General features: G+C 36.8%; 1 protein-coding gene across 2 annotated transcripts; it reads right to left on the bottom strand.

Annotated features, from left to right (window-relative positions):
- Positions 1-1,049: 1,049 nt before the first annotated feature.
- Positions 1,050-18,566, bottom strand: LOC143887548 (uncharacterized). 2 transcript variants are annotated; one of them, XM_077391640.1, is made up of 3 exons: positions 18,098-18,566; positions 3,029-3,109; positions 1,050-1,689 (listed from the first exon to the last, which is right to left on the bottom strand). In XM_077391640.1, the coding sequence occupies exons 1-3, from the start codon at positions 18,242-18,244 to the stop codon at positions 1,327-1,329; spliced, it is 591 nt and encodes a 196-aa protein (XP_077247755.1). In that variant the 5' UTR covers positions 18,245-18,566; the 3' UTR covers positions 1,050-1,326. The 2 variants fall into 2 exon arrangements, with proteins under 2 accessions (XP_077247755.1, XP_077247747.1); XM_077391632.1 differs by having other exon boundaries at positions 18,123-18,563.
- Positions 18,567-19,946: the final 1,380 nt, after the last annotated feature.

The following is a 19,946-nucleotide window of genomic DNA, read 5'->3' as shown; positions in this document are numbered from 1 at the left end:
CCACACGTAACCTTTTTCATGATTTCTTTTGCTAATTGCACCTTCCTATAGCTCAAGGTTGTGTCCCACATCTTCTAAACATTATAAATTATAACACTCCTCTTGATGTCTTCTATTTTGGGAAATAAGTGGATTCATATTTTAGCTGATCAATCAGTTGTAAAAAGAGGATAATCACCACTATTGATTGATAAGAACATGTATGATATGGAATGAAAAGTGTGACCTTTACAATGCTCGAATGCTTTGTTGTACGATTACATGACTTGCGCCTATGATCTTTTATCTATATAATAGAGTACTTAGAAGCATTCTACGCCGTATGACATCTCAACGTTTTTATTAATAGTGATTCATTGCTTCTAATCCTTCTATTAGCATTATATGCCCTCAGAAGCTAATTCTTGGTTTCAGACTTAATGCATCATAAGTCATAACTTTTCATAAATATAATTTTCTATTTTAACATCACTGTCATGATTTATGTGTACTTTTGTTATAATTAAATTTCTTTGGTAACATTATAAGAGCATCATGCCAAAGAAAAGAGTCTTTGGTAGGATATATGGTGTTTTGGTTCCATGGAAACTTAAAATTATTCACCATTGGGAATGAAGACCGGAAATCACATTCAGCATCAGTTGTCACATGTTGAGCTGCTAAATATAGAGTGATATATCTCATCACTGGGGTGAAGACCCTGAGGAGACGTGTGTGAAAGAGTTTCATACACTAAACAGGGTTGCTGATATGGAACATGTATTGGACAAGACTACTTTGTTCAGTTATATGAACATGGATATGAGTATTTTAAATATAATTCAGTTCAAAACTGGATTATCTGGACTACACACACACACAAACTGATTTCCAACGCCAACCATTTGGGTCATTCTCTCTGTTAGCTTTATCTGACCAGTTCAACCTGTTTCAATATAGATTAGTACATTCTGAGAATTTATGAGAAAATCCACAGCATGAAAAGAAAAAAAATACTGCATCTGAGAAACTAAGGAAACAGAATAAAAGGGGCAGATAAGAGTGAGACCAAGGCAAATAAAACTATAATTTTACTAAGATATGATTTATAACCATCCACCCGGGACATTCCCTAATACTAGAACATAAATTCATAATATAAGATTTATAACCATCCACTCAGGACATTCTGCTGTTTCCTGCAACACATGGCATTTCTAGCAACAAGAGGAAGCTAAAATAGCACAAGAAACCAACCAAGTTGAGAACTGTATATTCTTATTCACTTTTATTTTTATTTGTGAGGTTCTTTGGCTTTTGGGGTACATTCATACTCTTTTATTGGTACTATTCATATGAGGAGCCTTCTGTGTGCATGTCCATTGCGGAGTCATCCGCACTTTGAGACCCATCTGCAGAATGAAAGACTTGATTGTCTGGACCTGCCCCGTATCCAGCATTACTTCCCTGCAAGACATTGCCACCGTAAACTCCTCCATGTGCCATATGAAAAGGTTGTAGGCTGCTCCTAACAGGACTTGACAGAGCATTTGCGAAAAAAGTCCTCGAGCCTTGACCACATGTTGCCGGCCCGAATGCTCCTTGTGGCATTTGAATGCTTGGAGTAGAGAATAGCATCTGGGCATTAGAGTTTGGATTTTGAGGTGGAGGGGGCATTAGTGCATCTTCTCCACCATAGTTGAGCTCATTCTGGAAATTTTCATTAACAATAAAAAAAAAGTCAAATTAAATACAGAAAAACAGCAAGTACTCGCATGGTAGAAAAATTCATGATTAAAATGACGTAAAAGACACCCATAAAAAAATGATGTAAAAGACTAATGATGTGGCCCTTCCCTCTGGAAAAGAATTGGGATACCATTGGCCATGTGTTTACAAGTACTTATGCACTTAATAGCCATAAAGAATTCTTGAAGGCACCTCAGCAAAACATCAATAAAAGTTTGTCTAGATGAGAACATCGTTCCTCGAATTTTCACACTCAGCGAGTTGAGAAAGCTTGCAGGAAAAGACAATATGACTCTCATTACCCAGCTGAGTCAAAGTTTTAAAAACAATTTGGCGCCAAATTTTTGTTATTGAACATTGGCCTCGACAAATGTGCGTGCGCACTTTTGTGTGTATGTGTGTGTGTGTGTGTAGAGAGAGAGAGAGAGAGAGAGAGAGAGGGTCATTTGGGATTACGTCCCCATGACACTAGGAACCAGTATTGGTTAAAGGAAAACTCCATCTGTATCTTCCAAAAGAAAAAAGAGATGCAAGGTTAGATAATCTAGACTCTAGAGAATCAATGAGCACAAGTCCATTTCCTATTTAAATAACCAAGAAATACTTTTTTTTTTTAATGATTAAAGAGATACATTGTCTTTACAAATCAGGGAGAGAAGAGGAAGGGGTGGGAAAGGATATAGTTATAGTCGTGTGTGTGGGTGTGATATCATGTATATCCACATGTGTGTGTGTATAGATAGATAGATTGAGAGAGAGAGAGATGCCAAATCTTTATCAGTGTTGTTATTGTCATTTGTGACAAATGAGGCATATGGATAGATAAGTAAAAAAAGAGACATTCTCGTAACAGAGTAGGCCTAGATGTCAGGCCCAGATATGTATATATATTATTTGTCTTCTTTCTTGAAAAACTATATAATCTATGTGTGTGTCTGGATATGCTAACTGCCACCTTGCTTCGAAAGGTGAGACGGGGGTGAGGGATAATAGTATACTACACAAACTTCGGTTGGAGTAAATGAGGGCTACAGGTAACTACTGAAGGTGAGAGTTAGATTTTCTTTACAAGGGGTGAGAAATTTTCCAAGGGTGATAGATAAGACATTTGGCAGGTCCAAATGAAGTTTGTCATCCTTCATAAATGTATTGCCCAAAGCTGTGTGTAATAGAATGGAACTACTATGATTTAAAATATCAGTTCAGCTCATCATTTCTGAATTTTATAGAAAAAAGATTACGAAAAACTATTTGACCAACAGTGAAAAATGAATTGCAGAAAAAAAAGAAATCGTAAAACCTGAAGGTATGCAACAATATCTGCGACATTTACTCTTGGTCCTTCTTCTTGTCGCCTCATAATCCACTGGTGCAGTTTCTCCTGAAGAAAATATAATGAGCACAAAAAAAAAATCTATGCTTAAATTCCAATTTAGCATAGATAAATCTCAATTGTGGAAGCATAACTTGCAGTGAGGTTATACAATTATGAACATAACAAAGGGTAGCAAAATGATGCTAGCATATGAACATAACAAAGGGTAGCAAAATGATGCTAGCATTGACAGAATACAGACTGGCAGAAAAGGAATTGTTAAAGATCCAAAAGGCCAAAAGAAAAAAAAAGGAAAAAATTGAGTTGGAGAGAGGATAAGATAGCTCAAGCAAGATATCTATTAAAAGAACAGATAGAAACAAGGAGGATGAAACGACAAAATTTCCCTCTATAAAACTAAGAAAGGGCCCGGATGCATTGCCACTCCATGATTTTAAAGAATATCGTTGAGCTTCTACCCTATTCTTTTAGCTAAAATACTATGTCATGGTATATTGGATGATGGATTGGTATGGAAATTCTGTATGTACCAAGGGAAAGTGTTACAAATAGTCCATATATGGAAAGTGTTACAAATAAAAACAACTCAAAGAAAACTCCATTGTATATGGAAAGTGTTACAAATAGTCCAGAACCCCCCTTCCAATCCCTCTTGTTCTTGCCAGTCACACGCCAATCATGTAACTGATTAATACAAATTTTAATCATAAATACAAAATATTAGCTCCTCTTACTACCACACAAACTTCCTCTACCAGATGAATGTTCTAGTCCCATCCCTTATAAGTCCTATCTTCTTTTATTTACATCAAAGTAATATCCTTTACGGTCCAACGTACAACTTCTTTTCCTTCCAACCATGCACCAAGTATGTAACTGCTTAAAAGGATGGCACCATCACATATAAACACTAATAGTAAATTCAAACTAGTTGCACTTAGGGCACACACTATGGTCAATGCCAATCTGAATATCAAATAAAAAACTATAGGACTAGTGGATAAAACATTAAAAAATTTAAATATATGATGTGTTTAGGTGATTGTGTATCATAGAATTCATAAAGAGATATAGAGAATAGTAAGATTTTTAAGTATTCTTTTAGCCAATCCACTTCTGAAACAAATCTTTACCAGACGAAGTTCTAGCCCAAACCCTTATAACCATGCACCAATTATGTAACTGCTTAAATTGATAGCAGCAGCAAATATGAACATTAATAGTAAATACTCCACTCACAACACAAACTATGGCCAATGCCAATCTGAATACCAAATCAGAAACTATGGACCTTCGCCGTGTTTCTTTCCATAGAGAAGATTCTGAGGAAAAAAAATTATAATCTCTGTTTATTTTTTTTCCAATTGATTGCAATGGATGGGTTTTTCTCTGCTTTATGAATTAAATGGTTTGATCAATAGCAGTAGAATCCAACAATAACAGAAGACATTCATCTCAGAAGTTTTGTTCTAGTTACCATTCAAAACAGGAAGAAGTAAAGGAGCTTATTCTCTATAGAAAAGCCATGAGGAAGAAACAGAGCACTTGATAATAAGAAGAAGACGGATTTGAAACAAATAAGAGTAAATTTTTTAAGAATTCTTTTAGAAAATAATGGTAAAATCATTTAAAAAATAGATGTGGCCAAATCTTCTATACTCTATTATGTTACATCATATTTGATTCAAAACATTAAGGTTTCTCCATTTTGACCTGGTGGTCATGGGTTCGAGTCACAGAAACAGCCTCTCTGCAAAGCAGGGGCAAGGCTGAGTACATCTAGCCCTCCCCAGACCCCGCAATGGCGGGAGCCTCTGCACTGGGCCGTCCATTTGACTCAAAACATTAACACCGTAATGTATTACTATGGCACTTCTGTTGCAATATGGAGAGAATATACTTGTGGGAAACTCTCTCACAAGTAAATAAAAAGGAGGGAGTACACTCAATTGGGGTAGCTTCCATTCTCACAAAAACTCTCCTATCCTTTCTTTTTCTTCTTCTTTCTCGGCTCTTTTTTATTTTTTTAATACTCTAAATGACATCAAAGAGGATATACATCCAAAGGTATCTAGTTTCTTGATCTGTCAATCAATAAAAATCAAGGGATCTTAGAAAAACCTATTTCAGATAGAAGGAAGCATATCGTGACACCATTAACGATACAGCTCATCTCTCATCCAATCTGAGGCAAAAGATGGGATTTGATTAGATCTAGTCTTAGAGATATTTCTTATGAATTTTAATCAAATGTTTTATTTATTTTCAGATGCTTCTATGAAGATCAAGAGATTTAAAAAATCTGAAATTCGAGAGTCCAAGTGTTTGATCTGTTTTCCTATGGGATAAGTTTTTGAAGGAAAATCAAAGGGAATGCTATTGTTTTTTATAAGAAAACAAATGGAAATGGTCTCATAGCATTGGGATGGGATTTGAATGTGTTGGAGACACATCTTTGAGGCCATTATGATCGTGTAAGTGCATTTTTTTCCTTTTTCGCTGAAAATTCGTTGATTACACGGTTGGAAAAAATATAAAATTTATGGTTATCTTTTTTTATTATTTGAGTTTCGATCTATGGTATATGGTTCACCAGGTTCGCTTAGTTCGTGTTTGGGTTGGAGGTTCGCAGCTTTTATACAGACCTGGTTTGTTACAAGAGGGATTCTTTGATTCACTTCTATTGGTTAGTTTGTTATGGTCTTATCCAGTCTTTGATTGCATATACAAAACTATTCAAATCCCTAAATCTATGGAAGGTGAGAAGTACATATCCAAAAGTGGATGGTGAAAAATGCATATGAGAGAGCCGAAAATATGGAAATTGTAAGTCAAAATTGGGCATCAGCTATCTTTCATCCCGTTCTAAATTTGCCAATTTTGACGTATTATCAGGATCCATATTGGTTTGGATCATGTCAGAAGGCATGCCAGCCTTGGCGCAACGGTAAGGTTGCTCCATTGTGACCTGGTGGTCACGGGGTCGAGTCACGGAAACAGCCAGGGGTAAGGCTGCGTACATCTAGCCCTCCCCAGACCCCGCAATGGCGGGAGCCTCGTGCACTGGACCACCCTTTTTTAATTATCAGGAACCATATTACAAACCGGTTCCTGCATACTGGTTCACAATGCCACGTGGCATAGAGCAAACCACACAACATAGGTTTGGATCACGTCAGAAGGCATGCCAGCTGCTAGTTATGCGACCAATCAAGCCCATTTCAGACTCATGGAAGTAGTGACATGGACCACCCTAGAGACCGCATCACAATTGTCAAACTAGATGGAAAAATTATCATGAATGATCATAGTCAGCAAAGATGTTCATTGGTATAAGATACAAGTTGGGATATATCAATAGCCAAATCAAAGAACCAAAGGAGGATGATCCCAATTGTGAAAAATGGATACTGAGAACCTCTCAGCCATGGTATATATTTCATTAGATCAGCTCATCATTAGCAGAGGGTTCTACTATTTTCGCGAACCGCAAAGGATGTTTGGGATGATATAGACTAGGCATACTCTCACAGGGATGATATTATTAAGGTCTACCAATTGCACAAGGACATAACAAATCTCACTTAGGGATAGATGTTGTGGAAGAATACCTATGTTGCATTAGTACGGGTATGAGTGTTGGAATCCGATACGGGTATCGAGTGTCAGATTCGGGAAACCTCAAAAAGAAAGATTTGTGGATTCACCAAAAATTTTTAATTAATTCTGAAATTTCAATTATAATATAGAATATATTAAAATTTAAGGTTGTGGTAGCAGTATTCAGAAAAATAATAATTAAAAGAGACCTAGAAAGGTCTCTGTGAATCCTAAAGTATTGGAATCCGAGGCCTGTCCAACACGGATTCTTCTCCCATTTAGATTAATCCATGTAACATAGAAGAATACTATGGTATTCTTCGGAGCAAATGGGAAGAGTTAGACATTAACCCATTGCTCATAGCATTGACGACATGAGATGATGAGAAAACAAACTGAACATAAAGACATATTGAATTCCATACAAGGATGAATTAAGTATTAGAGATCTCAAGTCCTGGAAAAGGACTCTCCGCTCCCTTTTGAAGCAGTACACAACTATATTCATAGTGAGGCCAACGGAAGAGCCAATGTTAAGGCTATTCAAGCCGGTACATTTCTTCATATTCGAGCAAGGTTTTAAATTCCGGTTTCGTCCACCATCGAAATTGAAATATTTCGGCCGAAATCTTGTAAATTTTGGTGAAATTTTTCGGTATTTCTAAAATTTTAGTGTAAATCTTTAAAATTTCGGTGGAAATCTTGTAAATTTCGGTCGAAATTTTGTAAATTGGCTTGAAAAAGAAATTTCGGTTGAAAGTTGGGCGAATTTTTGGCAAAATTTTGGCAAAATTTCGTATGTTGATTTTGTTTCAACCCAGGCCGAAAGCGAAATATTTCGGCCAAAACAACATGTTTCGGCCGAAATTTTAAACCATGTATTCGAGGACATGAGTGAATGGAAATAGTGCTATTATCAGTGTTGGATGAGGCACGAATAGTGGGTGTATGACTTCTGCAGCCTCGCTTCTATTGTTCTCTCCCGAGCAGCAATCCCCAATCTCTTATTCTCGATCCGTCCCTCATCTGTTGACTGGCAAGCTAGGGAAGTCACATGCCAAGATGGCTCCTCTCGGTCTTGTGATGCCTTCGGCCCAATTCTCAAGAGTTTTTCGCTCCTTTACTTTTATATTAGTCAAGGGCGGATTTGAGTAATACCAGTGAGAGCGTGGTCATGATCATCGGAGCAATCAGCGGAGTGTTTCCTTCAGTAACGGGATAAATCCCTTATTCGAAGGTTCCAGGCTTCTCTTCCCCTAGTAGCTTTCGAGTTTTCTACTCCTTCCGTCTAAGAACAGGGGCAACTCTGATAGCCGAGTTCCCCTCGCGGTGCTTCGGCTCAAATCTCGAGATATAGGGGGATGGATTGAATCACACCCTTTTAAGGGTGTCAATTTTGGCTCGGGCTTGGAAGCTCGCTCGAGCTCGGCTTGAATCCTTAACGAGCCGAGCCGAGCCGGTTGGCCAGGCTCGTTAAGGCTCATTAAGAATTTAATATATTTAAATATATATATATATATATATATATATATTATTTGTTTGAAATGGCATTAAATATATATATTAATATATACACTAAAAGGGTTGTCCAGGGAGTGCAAGGGGGAGGCAAAATATGTCACTAGATAGGGCTCTCCAGGGAAGATGAGGGGTGTGAACTTAATATAACCCGAGCTCGATAAGGCTCGCGAGCCTGGCCGAGCCAAGCCGAGCCCGAGCCGAGCTGTTGAGCTTAACGAGACGAGACGAGCCTGGCCAACCTCGGCTCGGCTCGTTTACACCCCTATACCCTTTAGGTTAGCCTTCATCGGGTTTGGAGCGTTTTCAAGATGATTCTTTTCCTCTAACTATTCTTATTCCAGTGGCCTTGATTTCGGTCATGTGCCTTGGTCCCCGAACCTTCCCTAGGATGTTGGGTCACGCGGTACGGAAGATTGGTCCACTCCGCAAAGCTGAGCTCTGCGGTTCGCTCCCCCTATGTGGACCAGAAAAGGAGAATCACGCTCAAGCAAGACTTCCGACGTCTGCCGCCCTACTGCTGCCCCCCTACCGTAAGCTGACCAACCAGATGCACCCCGCCTCCCAACCACGGGAAAAACTAACTCGAATAACTCTTCCTTCCGAGTGAGAGGGGCGTTAGTTAATAGGGCATGTGTCAAGAGCTTCATCTCCATCTATAATAGAGGATGAAAGGCCTAAGTTCTCATGCTACAACTAAATAAGGGGAAGAAAGGCAAGGTGAGTAGGCTGAAAAAAGCAATGAATGATTTGAAGAAATCCCATAAAGCATGGTTTGATAGGTTCAATTCGACAGTGAATCTCATAGGTGTCAAATATTAATGGGCAAATTGAAGTGGCCATATCAAAATGTGGGATTTTTAATATCAAAAGAACTATGTGCTTGATCTATGGAAAGAAACTGGTAAGGTCATTTATCTTATGATTACTGGTCCAAATATTGCATATAGTCTGTTGACTCTGTTCATTCATACTCGTTGCCCAACTCAAAAGAGGCTGTCCATATGATCCTCAAATACCATAAGGGGGCATGGGAAGGCATCTTATATGCTATATCTAATCATGGACATATGTATGTAGAAGGATACTCTAACACAAATTGGGATGGTTCTCACGCTAATTGTAAATCTACCAATGGATATTGCATGTTTGGAGTTAGTTTGGTTACATGAAAGACAAAGAAACAAGCAGGTATTTCCCAATCAAATGTAGAAGTTGAGTGCAAAGTGAAAGCGTATGCTACTTGTGAATTCAAATGCTCCTTAGAGAATTTGGGGTTGAAGTTGATACTCCTATGCGATTATTTTGTGACAATCAAGCAAGAACTCATATCAACTACAACCCTATTTTTCATGAGGACCTAAACATTGAGCTAAAGTTGTTCAAGATGGCCAGTAATGGGACACCAAGTGCTGATGAATTTAATTGTTCTACCAATGGAACCACTTCAAAAAGAGAAATGATCTGAAATCTTACATAAATTAAATTCTCCAGTGACGATAAAATATGAAATTAAATTGAAATAAGAAACACATATGTCTCACCCTATTTTAATCAAAATATAAAGAGAACAATGAATTTTCGAACTAGATTCAAACAATACTTCTAATTCAAAGAATAAAACCATTTAATCGGTTATCATATTGGATCCCCATATTTATGGCATCAATCAGAAGTCTAAAAACGTCTATAGTTTGGATTCTTAATTACAGGATCTTAGTGTTCATGACTTTTTTATTCTTCCAGTGGAAGTTTCGCAATCTATCCATTCACAGAACAACTTCCAAATAAGAGACTATCTAATGTATATTACCCATGACGAAAAAATCATACATTATGTGAACTTATTGAAGGGGCGTTAAACCATAAAAATAGCAGAAACCAACAATAAATGACCCACAAAAAATAATTAAAAAAAAAAAACATTTTCTCATATAAGCATTGTACTCAGGATCTTAACATTGTTATCAATCAAAATAACAATATATATATATATATATATATATATGAGAAAACGGTTCCTACACATATGTGTAGAGAGTTCTCTACACACTAGCTTAAAATACAGTGGGGGCCCACATTGTTTGGGTGATCCAAGCCATCCATTTTAAAGGCCCTCACAAAGATAGGGTGTCTACAAAAATTCAGATCCATAGGATCATCCCACCCCTACGATTTGTGGAGGTAAAATGGATGTCTTTAAACCTTCACAAATTAATCCATTTTTTGCCTCCACAGTTCGAATGGTTAGGATGATCCTATGGATCTGATTTTTTGTGGACACCCTATCTATGTGAGGGACTTAAAAATTAATGGATTGGATCACCCAAATAATGTGGCCCCCACTGTATTTTAAGCTAGTGTGTAGATAACTTATCTACACATATGTGTAGGAACCGTTCTCTCTCTCTCTCTCTCTCTCTCTCTCTCTCTCTCTCTCTCTCTCTCTCTCTCTCTCTCTCTCTCTCTCTCTCTCTATATATATATATATATATATATATATATATATATATATTCTCACCCATTGCAGTAAAATTGTCAATTTTATTCCATCAATCAAAAGAAACAGGCCAAAATCAGCAAGAAGGGGAGTATGCAAACAAATGACTAAGAAGAGGAAATCTGTTTGGATGAACTTGATAGAGCAATGTACACAACTTTCTGCAGCACTGCAACTTCGCTTTCGCAGTTGTATGCGCAAGCTCAAAATCAACAGCACCTAGTTTACCAGTCCAGTGACGGCCCACAAGAAATGACCCACAAAAAATTAATTAAAAAAAGAAAATTCTCATAAAAGCATTGGACTTAGGATCTTAACACTGTTATCAATCAGAATAACAAATGAGCTGACAAGTAACCATCTTTCCTATAGATATTTCCTCGCCCATTGCATTGAAACTGTCAATTTAATCCCATTGCCGGATTGGTAAGCTAGTCGCTGCTGATTATGGGCATGCATATACAACTGCGAAAGTGAATTGTCTATGCTGGAGAAGGTTGTGTACATGTTTCTATCAGATTTGTTCTTCTTAGTCATTTCCTCACAAACCCCCAACCCCCTTCTCTTCCTCTCTCAAAGTTTCTATAAACCCCATAACCGATTTAAATGGGAAAAACCCAGATGGAATCCACTGTTTCTTTCAAATGCCAGGCACAAAATCTCTTCGGATATGGACGGATATTAGAGTAGAAAAAAAACCCAGAATGAAAATCTGGCAAATTAATGACGAAATGCCACTTTTAGAAGACAAAAAATCCCCTTGGATTCTCTCTCTGCAGCACTAAAAACGGGTGCATGCGTTTCTTCATGGTTCTGTTAGAAGAAGGGAACATCTGTCTCTCACCATTTGAGCTTGAACAGTATGAAGTTAATGTCAATTCAACACTTTTAGTAATGATGAAGCTAAATATAGGCTTTGCCTTTGTGTGATAAGAGGGGCAAAAATGTTGCACTTAAATAAGACCTTCATAGTGGGAGTAATGAGAGAAGCAAATTTTAAAAAGTAAATCAGTTCAACGAACATGCCTTAATAATCCAATAGTATGGTCGTATGTTGGGTACTAGGACCAAAATTACAAAGTGAAAGTTTTAGTCCAGCTTGAGAAGTGCTCATGTCTATTAGCTGAAGATCTGCCTTCCAAGGTGAATAAGTTGTGTGTGGAGGTGCCTTTGCTAAGAAAAATATAAGTAATGATAGTACAAGAAAGAAAAAGAACTATACAAAACACACACACATGAGCGCAGATGAAAAATAGGAAAAAAAGAATAGAAAGAAATATCTCATTTGTATTACTAAGCAGAATAAATGGCTGATTTTCATTGTCAGTGTAACTTTTTCTAGAGAAAATACAACAAGCAATGATAGTATAGCTAGAAAGAAAGATGTCGGCATCTTGTCTCGGCTGGTGTTTCAAAACACAGATGTCGGCCAAAACGTAGGCAAAGCCAATCCTAGTCGACTCTGAGTACTAAATTGACTCGGCAGAGTACTCGGTGTGAGCGTAATTCAAGAGTTTCAATTGAGCTTTGATTGAATTTGTAAGTCAAAATACAGACTCAGACAAGGACTCAGCCCAAGTAAAAAGGAGTCGACTCGGGCTAGGGTGAGTAGACAATTGATGCGGGGAGTTTTGAGACAGTAGCCTCAGCTAGTATGATTTTTTTCGCATGCAAAACATTCAAATCATAATTGCATATATTAACTCTTAAGGTAAGTTGAAGGGAGGCTCTCTTTAGAAGATAGGAACCAAACAATATGTCATAAATATGATGCCAAAGATATTGGGTGTAATAACAAATGAAGCAAGTATGATTTTTGTTGGAGTTCATCATTTTCGTTAACGGTGGTTCTATAATGTTAGCCTCTCATTTGGCGTAGAAGTCATAGATGAGTGGAACACTTATCATGATTACATTGCCTCTAGCCCAGCCTTCTATATATCAAGACAAGAGATCGGACAATTTGTTGAAGAAATGACAATTAGCATACCAAATAAATTGGAAAAGAAAGGTATAATCAACCTGAAAGGCTGGGAATGATTTGCGTGCTTCTACACACTAAAGGGAAATTTTAATATGGCAACTTCTAAAGTACTATATTATTCGTTAATGATGGTTCTATGAATGTTAGCCTCTGATTTGTCTCTATTCTTTTTCTTCACCATTTTCAAGCGTACGTTGATTTGATAAGGCAAATTTTTGTCTAAACAAAAGTATTGATTAATAGCTGTAATGGTATATGCATATATTTTATATTAAACAATGTACTATAACATTGTGATATTCATTTAGTGTAAAAACCAAGGTCATGGATAACAAGGAGGGATAGAGTTTATTCACCAGAGAACTTAATCTCAAAGGAAAAGGATGGGAGAATTATATAAACAAGAAATCAGAGGGTAATCATCAGATTTTCAATTTTTTTAGAACATAATGCAATTACCTGCCGTAAGCAACTTGTTGATTGACAAAGAACAATAAATATATTTTGCCTTTAATCAGAAATTATTCAGAATAATTAAGTAAGAGATGAATTGAAATGAACATTTTTTTAGTATCTCTACCAAATGGAAATATTGGTGCTTTGATATAAGTCAAATGCACCCTCTGTGAGGGAGGCCTCGGGGTCGAGTCACCTAGTTGTTATATGATGCCATTCAAAAAAGAAGGTAAGTCAAAGAAGATCATAAAATCATCCTTTGCCACTAAAGCGGCGGAAGACAGAGCAGCAGCAGCGATGAAAAGTATATAATGAGCAATTTAGAACCCAGAGCCTCTAGGAATAGTGGAATGTCTACATGATAGAGATACTAAGCCGAAGATTTGTGTGACTATATGTTAAGCCACAATAAAAAAAAATGGTACAAAATAAGCTATGCTAGAATCCATGTTGTCCATGAGATTTTGGAGTGGGAACATCAATTGATGAAAAGGTTACAACAAGAGATAATCAAGAATGGATTCTACAAGAGACAAAACTCCAAAGTATTTGAAAGAAGAAACGCAATCCTTTGAATGCATTTACGCTAAGTTTAAAAAGAGCAAGGAAAGAAAATAGTTGGAGTTGTTGGAGGTTAGAGTAGTAGAGAAGAGACGAGGAGAGAGGGAAGAGATGCAGTGAATAGTTCCCTCGCATGGATATTCCTGTATATTAATTATAAAATACTACATGGCATCAAAAAGACATAAATACCCCCCAAATACAATCTACTTCTCATACAAGAAATAGCCTTTATTTACTACAAAAATCGTTGTTTCTAACTACAATAAAACAATTCCTTTATGGCCAAGAATACTTTTGTTTTTTCAAAACCAACACTTATGGCATTGTCCAGTGAATTTAATACATCAAAGAAAAAGAAGTACAATTTGGCTCCCCGGTTAAAATCTCACCTAATGATACTATCAATTGAACACTTACATGTAAGTTTTTTTTTTTTTTTTTGAAGAATATTCTAGTTTATAGGATATTATAATCTACGTAATTCTTCAATTCTTTTGGTTGAAGTTTGACAATTTATCTGCCAACGGAACCACTTTGAAGAAAGCTAGTTAAGAAACTAATGTAAAGAAAGGGGCGACCCAGTGCACGAGGCTCCTGCCATTGCGAGGTCTGGGGAGGGCTAGTTAAGAAACTAATGTAACATACGATAAAAAAAATGACAGCAACCATACACTTAATTGAAAGATTGGGTTCCTACAACCAATAATTACCTTTTTGACCAATAATATAATTTATTTGCCGATCGTCCCATATACCAGCATTTATGGTATTATTCAAGAGATTTAGTATGCCAAGAAAAGACATACTACCATTCAGCTCGGTCGAATAGTCGCTCGCCAATGAATACCATTATGATTTAGATTCTCAATTATAGGAGATAAAGAGTTCATGATTCTCCTTAGGTAACCCAAGCCCTCGGGAATTGGCGGAGTACTAAGGAATGAATCAAGAGAAGCGATTTGGGTTTTTTCAGGTCTGATTGGGGTGGCAGATGCCAATGCAGCAGAGGTGAGAGCAGTTCATCAAGGTTTAATGTTTTTAGATTTAAGTAGCTCAAATCAAGTGGTGGTGGAAGGGGATTCCCTAAATGTCATTCGGTGGCTTAAAGGTTCACATAGCCATCCGTGGAGAGTTGATCACTTTTTCGACGAGATGAGAGTTCAGGAGGGGTTTTACTCTACCGCCTTCCAGAATGTTAGGAGATCTGCTAATGTAGAGCCTGATTCCATGGCCAGGGAGGGGGTGTCTAAGGAGTCTTTAGCTTCATTTGACCTTCTTCCTCCTTGAGTTTCTTTCCTTTATGTTTTCTTATTTTCTGATGTACTTTTTCCGCTTTTTGTTTGGCTTGCGAAGATTGTCTTGTTCTGACCATCTTGGTCATCTTTCTTTTTCTAATAAATTTGCTCCCATTCAAAATAAAAAAAGAGTTCATGATTCTCCAATTCTTTTGGAGGATGTTACACACTTTATTTGCCAAAGTAACCATTTCAAAAGATCAGAATATCTAAAGAGTAAATACTACATTGAATTCTAATAAGTCATTACAAATTTCATGCACTTAAATTGAAGAAGAAACGTAATCATCTCTCGCTTTTTTACCCTGAATTTAATGAGAGAAATAAGGGGGGAAATCGAGGTCCGCTAACTACAGTCAAACAAAAGAAACGCAATTATGGTACTGTCTGGCAGAATTCGTACATTGGATAAAAGATACGCAATTATTAGTTCAACCGAATAGTCGTCGAGGAATGCAACCGAACAGTGCTGATGACTTCAATTGATCTAAAAATAGAAGCACTTCAAAAAGAGAAAGTATCTGAAATCTTACATAAATTAAAATCTCCAGTGAAGATAAAATATGCACTTAAATTGAAATAAAACACACAGAAGTCTCACCATATTTTAATCTAAATTTAATGAGAGCAGTGAATTTTCTAACTACATCCAAACAGTACTGTTAATTCAACGAATAAAACCATTTATCCGGTTATCATAGGCCTCCTTGATGACATCATATTAGGGTGCTCTCGCTCCAATTTCCTTCCTTCCGTAGTAGAGGGATCCTAGGTACAACGAGACCACAACTTCAACTTATTCCACGTGAAGTGTGGTTCGAACTCGCGACTTCTGGCATGACAGACCAGCACTCTAACCAGCTTAGCGATTTCCCGTCTGGATTTCCATATTTATGGTATCATTTGGAAGTTCTAAAACATCCGACAAAGATATGCAACAACCCGTTCTGGTTAAATAACTGCCACAGAATGCTACTGTAGTTAGGATTCTCAATTATAGGATCATATTGACTATTTGATTTTTTCAGTGGGAATTTCGCTATCTTTTTTTTTTTTGGATAGGTAAGCTGGGATTGAACCGACGACCTCAAGGTTGAGATACAACACCTCAACCATTGAGCTATAGGCCCAACCCAGGAAATTTTGCAATCTATCCACTCACAGAACAACTTCCAAATAAAAGACTATCTAATGTAAATTAAAACCCATGATGAAAGCACATCACGCATTAGACAGACTGATTGAAGGAGCGAACTAGAATTAATAGTATGTTAAAGTGTTAAACCATAAAAAGTAGCAGAAAGCAACAAGAAATGACCCACCAAAAATTAATTACCACCTATTTGACGAATAATACAACTTATTTGCTGATCATTCCAGATCCTCGCATTTATGGTATTGTTCAAGAGATTCGGCGCGTCGAGAAAAGACATAGTACCATTCAGCTAGGTTGAATAGGCACCAATGAATATTAATATGATTTAGATTCTCAATTATAGAAGATAAAGAGTTCATGATTCTCCAATTCTCGTGGAGGATGTTCCACACTTTTTTTGCCAAAAGAACCATTTCAAAAGATAAGAATATCTAAAGAGTAAATACTAAAGCAAATTCTAATAAGTCATAACAAATTTTATGCATTTAAATTGAAGAAGAAATGAAATCATCTCCCCTGTTTTACCCTGAATTTAATGAGAAATAAGGAGAAATTTTGGGGTTCACTAACTACAGTCAAACAATACCATTTATTGACCGGTCATCTCGACCTCCCTGCATTTATGGTACTTATTATCTGACTGATTTCGTACACTGGATAAAAGATACGCAATTATTAGCTCAACCGAATAATCGCCAAGGAATGCAACTATGAACAAGATTCTCAATAATGGGACACTTAAGTGTTGATGACTTCAATTGCTCTACCAATAGAACCCCTTCAAAAGGAGAAAGTGTCAGAATCTTCCATAAATTAAAATCTCCAGCGACGATAAAATTTGCACTTAAATTGAAATAAAAACACAGATACCTCACCCCGTTTTGATCTAACTTTAAAGAGAGCAATGAATTTTCTAACTACATCCAAACGGTACTGCTACTTCAAAGAATAAATCCGTTTATCCAGTTACCATATTGGATCCCCATATTTATGGTATCATTCAGAAGTTTTAAAACGTCCGACAAATATATGCAACGACCATTTCCGGTTGAATAACCGACAAGGAGTACTACTCTAGTTCGGATTCTCAATTACAGGATCTTAGTGTTCATGACTTTTTTATTCTTTCAGTGGATGTTTCGCAATCTATCTACTAACAAAACAACTTCCAAATAAGAGAATATCTAATGTAAATTAAAAACACATGATAAAAACAAATCATGCATTAGGCAGACTGATTGAAGGAGTATTATGTTAAACCATCAGAGTAACAGAAAGCAACAAGAAATGACCCACAAAAAATTAATTAAAAAAACCATTTTCTCATATAAGAGACTATCTACTAACAGGACAACTTCCAAATAAGAGACTATCTACCGTAAATTAAAACCCATGATGAAAACAAATCATGCACTACGTAGACTGATTGAACAAAACAAACTAGAGCTCCAATAGTATGTTAAACCATAAAAGTAGCAGAAAGCAACAAGAAATGACCGACAAAAAATTGATTAAAAAAACATTTTCTCATATAAGCATTGAACTTAGGATCTTAATACTGTTATCAATTAGAATAAGAAATGATCCGACAAGTAACCATCTTTCATAAATATTTTCTCACCCATTGCAGTAAAATTGTCTGTAGGCATCGGACTTAGGATCTTAACACTGTTATCAATCAGAATAACAAATGAGCTAACATGTAGCCATCTTTCCTAAATATTTTCTCACCCATGTCAGTAAGATCATCAATTTTATTCCATCATTCAAAAGAACAGGCCAAAATCAGCATTTTTCTCATAGTGAGCATTGAACTTAGGATCTTAATATTGTATCAATAAGAATAACAAATGAGCTGACAAGTAACCATCTTTCCTAAATATTTTCTCACCCATTACAATAAAATTGTCAATTTTATTCCATCAATCAAAAGAATAGTCCAAAATCAACAAGAACCCACATTCTCTTCTGAAGGAATTCCATACCAGCGCATTTCGCTCGCCAATTTGGGAACGCAGCAGCTGCTGATTCTGAGATTGCGCATACAACTGCGAAAGCGAATTAGCAGCGTTACAAAAAGTTGTGTCCAATGCTCTATGCAGCTCATCTAGACCACTACTCTCTGATTTCCTCTTCCTAGACATTTTCTCACAAACCAACCCTTCTCTTCCTCTCTCAAATTATCTAAAAACCCCATAACCGATTTAAATGGGAAAAACCCAGATGGAATCAGCCGTTTCTTTCAAATGTCAGTCACAAAATCTCCATGGATATGAACGAATATTAGAGAAAACAAAAAACCCAGTATGAAAATCTGGCAAATTTATGAAGAAATGCCACTTTTAGAAAGAAGAAAAAATCCCTCTGGATTCTCTCTCTGCAGCACTAAAACCGGGTGCATTGTGGGAGTAACGAGAGATACAAATATTAAAAGTAAAGTAGCCGAAAATAAGTATACTATGATTTTTCGAAGCAAATAGTAGGGAATTGCCAGCGTCCATTGCAAAAGGCATTCCGCAGCTGGTCTGTTTGGTCTGTTGCCTGTCAGGCCATCCGCGGAATGCCTTTTGCGATGGACCCTAGTAAGTCCCATATGATAAAAATACAATGCCAAAGTATTGGGTGTAAAAACAAATGAAGCAAGTATAGATTGAGAAACTTTGAAACTAGAAATTAATCGTTGTTTGGTTTGCCTTAATTTTCAAAATCATGTATTAGTGTTTTAGAAAATATTTTATAAAAAGCGTTTGGGAAAAAGAAAATATTTTCTTGGAAAGATTTGCTTTTACAAAAGGATGTAGAAGTGTAGTTGAAAAGATAGTCCCGTACCGGATGAGAGAAAAGAAAGAGAAGAGCTTATAAAGCACTATCATTTTCTATTACTTGTTTGATTGCACATTGGGTTGAACCCATGGTTGGACCCGCGGGACGGTGCAACGCACCGTTCGCACACGCGCACGTGCGGCGTGGGCAATGGGCTATAGGGCGCATAGTGGCGCTTTATTGGCACTTTTTTAGGCGCACTTTGCACTTCGAATTGGCAATTCTGACAGACTTTACACTCTCTTCTACACTCCTACAAAAATCCCCAAGTATTTCTACATACTATTTTTCTTTTGTTTACTGTTCTAGATACTGTTTTTCTGCAGAAACAGAATCTAGAGATTTCTCTAAGGCTTGAAATTTCGGAAGGGCATTTCGGGTTTGATTCCGCTAGTGCTACGCGTCATCAAACATTAGTAGGGCTTCCCTACTAGGCTTCATTGTATCTTGGAGGCAATTCGCGGATCCCCTTTGCACACTACTAGTGGGGGCGAATCTTGTCTTAAGGAAAGTGATATCACGCCTTGAAGCAACAAGTTTCTGTTTTCTATCATCAACAGTATCCTCAACAAGTTTTTCCAACAATCTTAAGGGGCCGTTTGGATATGAGGATTTTAGAATCTTGGGTTTCCTTAAAATTGTAGATGGCAAGCGAGAGAAGAAAGAGACAAGCAGTCGTTTTTTTATTTCTCATCCTTCTTTTTGACGCAGGAGATCATTTCTTGTTTCCAGGTTTTAGAAATCTCGGGATGGAGAAGAGATTTCTAAAACTTTGGATTTCTTACTTAAATTCCATGAAACACTATCAGGACATCATACAACAGGTCGATCATGAACCCTCTTTTACATTGCTTTCAAACTAAAACCAAGATTCTAAAATCCACATACCTAAATGCTCCTAAGTCTTACTCTACATTACAAGTGATCGTAAGAAAGACAAGTCCAATTGTTGAAGTACAAATACTTAAATAACTTTTAGAAAGATT

The sequence above is a fragment of the Tasmannia lanceolata genome, unplaced genomic scaffold (genome assembly GCF_043159265.1).
Source record: "Tasmannia lanceolata isolate RefF3 unplaced genomic scaffold, GAP_Taslan_0.1 ptg000002l, whole genome shotgun sequence".
Lineage (NCBI taxonomy): Eukaryota > Viridiplantae > Streptophyta > Magnoliopsida > Canellales > Winteraceae > Tasmannia > Tasmannia lanceolata.
The sequence above is the reverse complement of the archived record's forward strand: the minus strand, read 5'-3'. Positions and strand labels throughout refer to the sequence as shown.

Coding starts and splice junctions, on each gene's coding strand:
- LOC143887548 (XM_077391632.1), bottom strand. CDS start 18,281: ATGTCTAGGAAGAGGAAATCAGAGAGTAGTGGTCTAGATGAGCTGCAT. Junction 3,110..18,122: donor TTGGCGAGCGAAATGCGCTG/GTATGGAATTCC, acceptor TATTTTCTTCAG/GAGAAACTGCACCAGTGGAT. Junction 1,690..3,028: donor ATATTGTTGCATACCTTCAG/GTTTTACGATTT, acceptor GAAAATTTCCAG/AATGAGCTCAACTATGGTGG.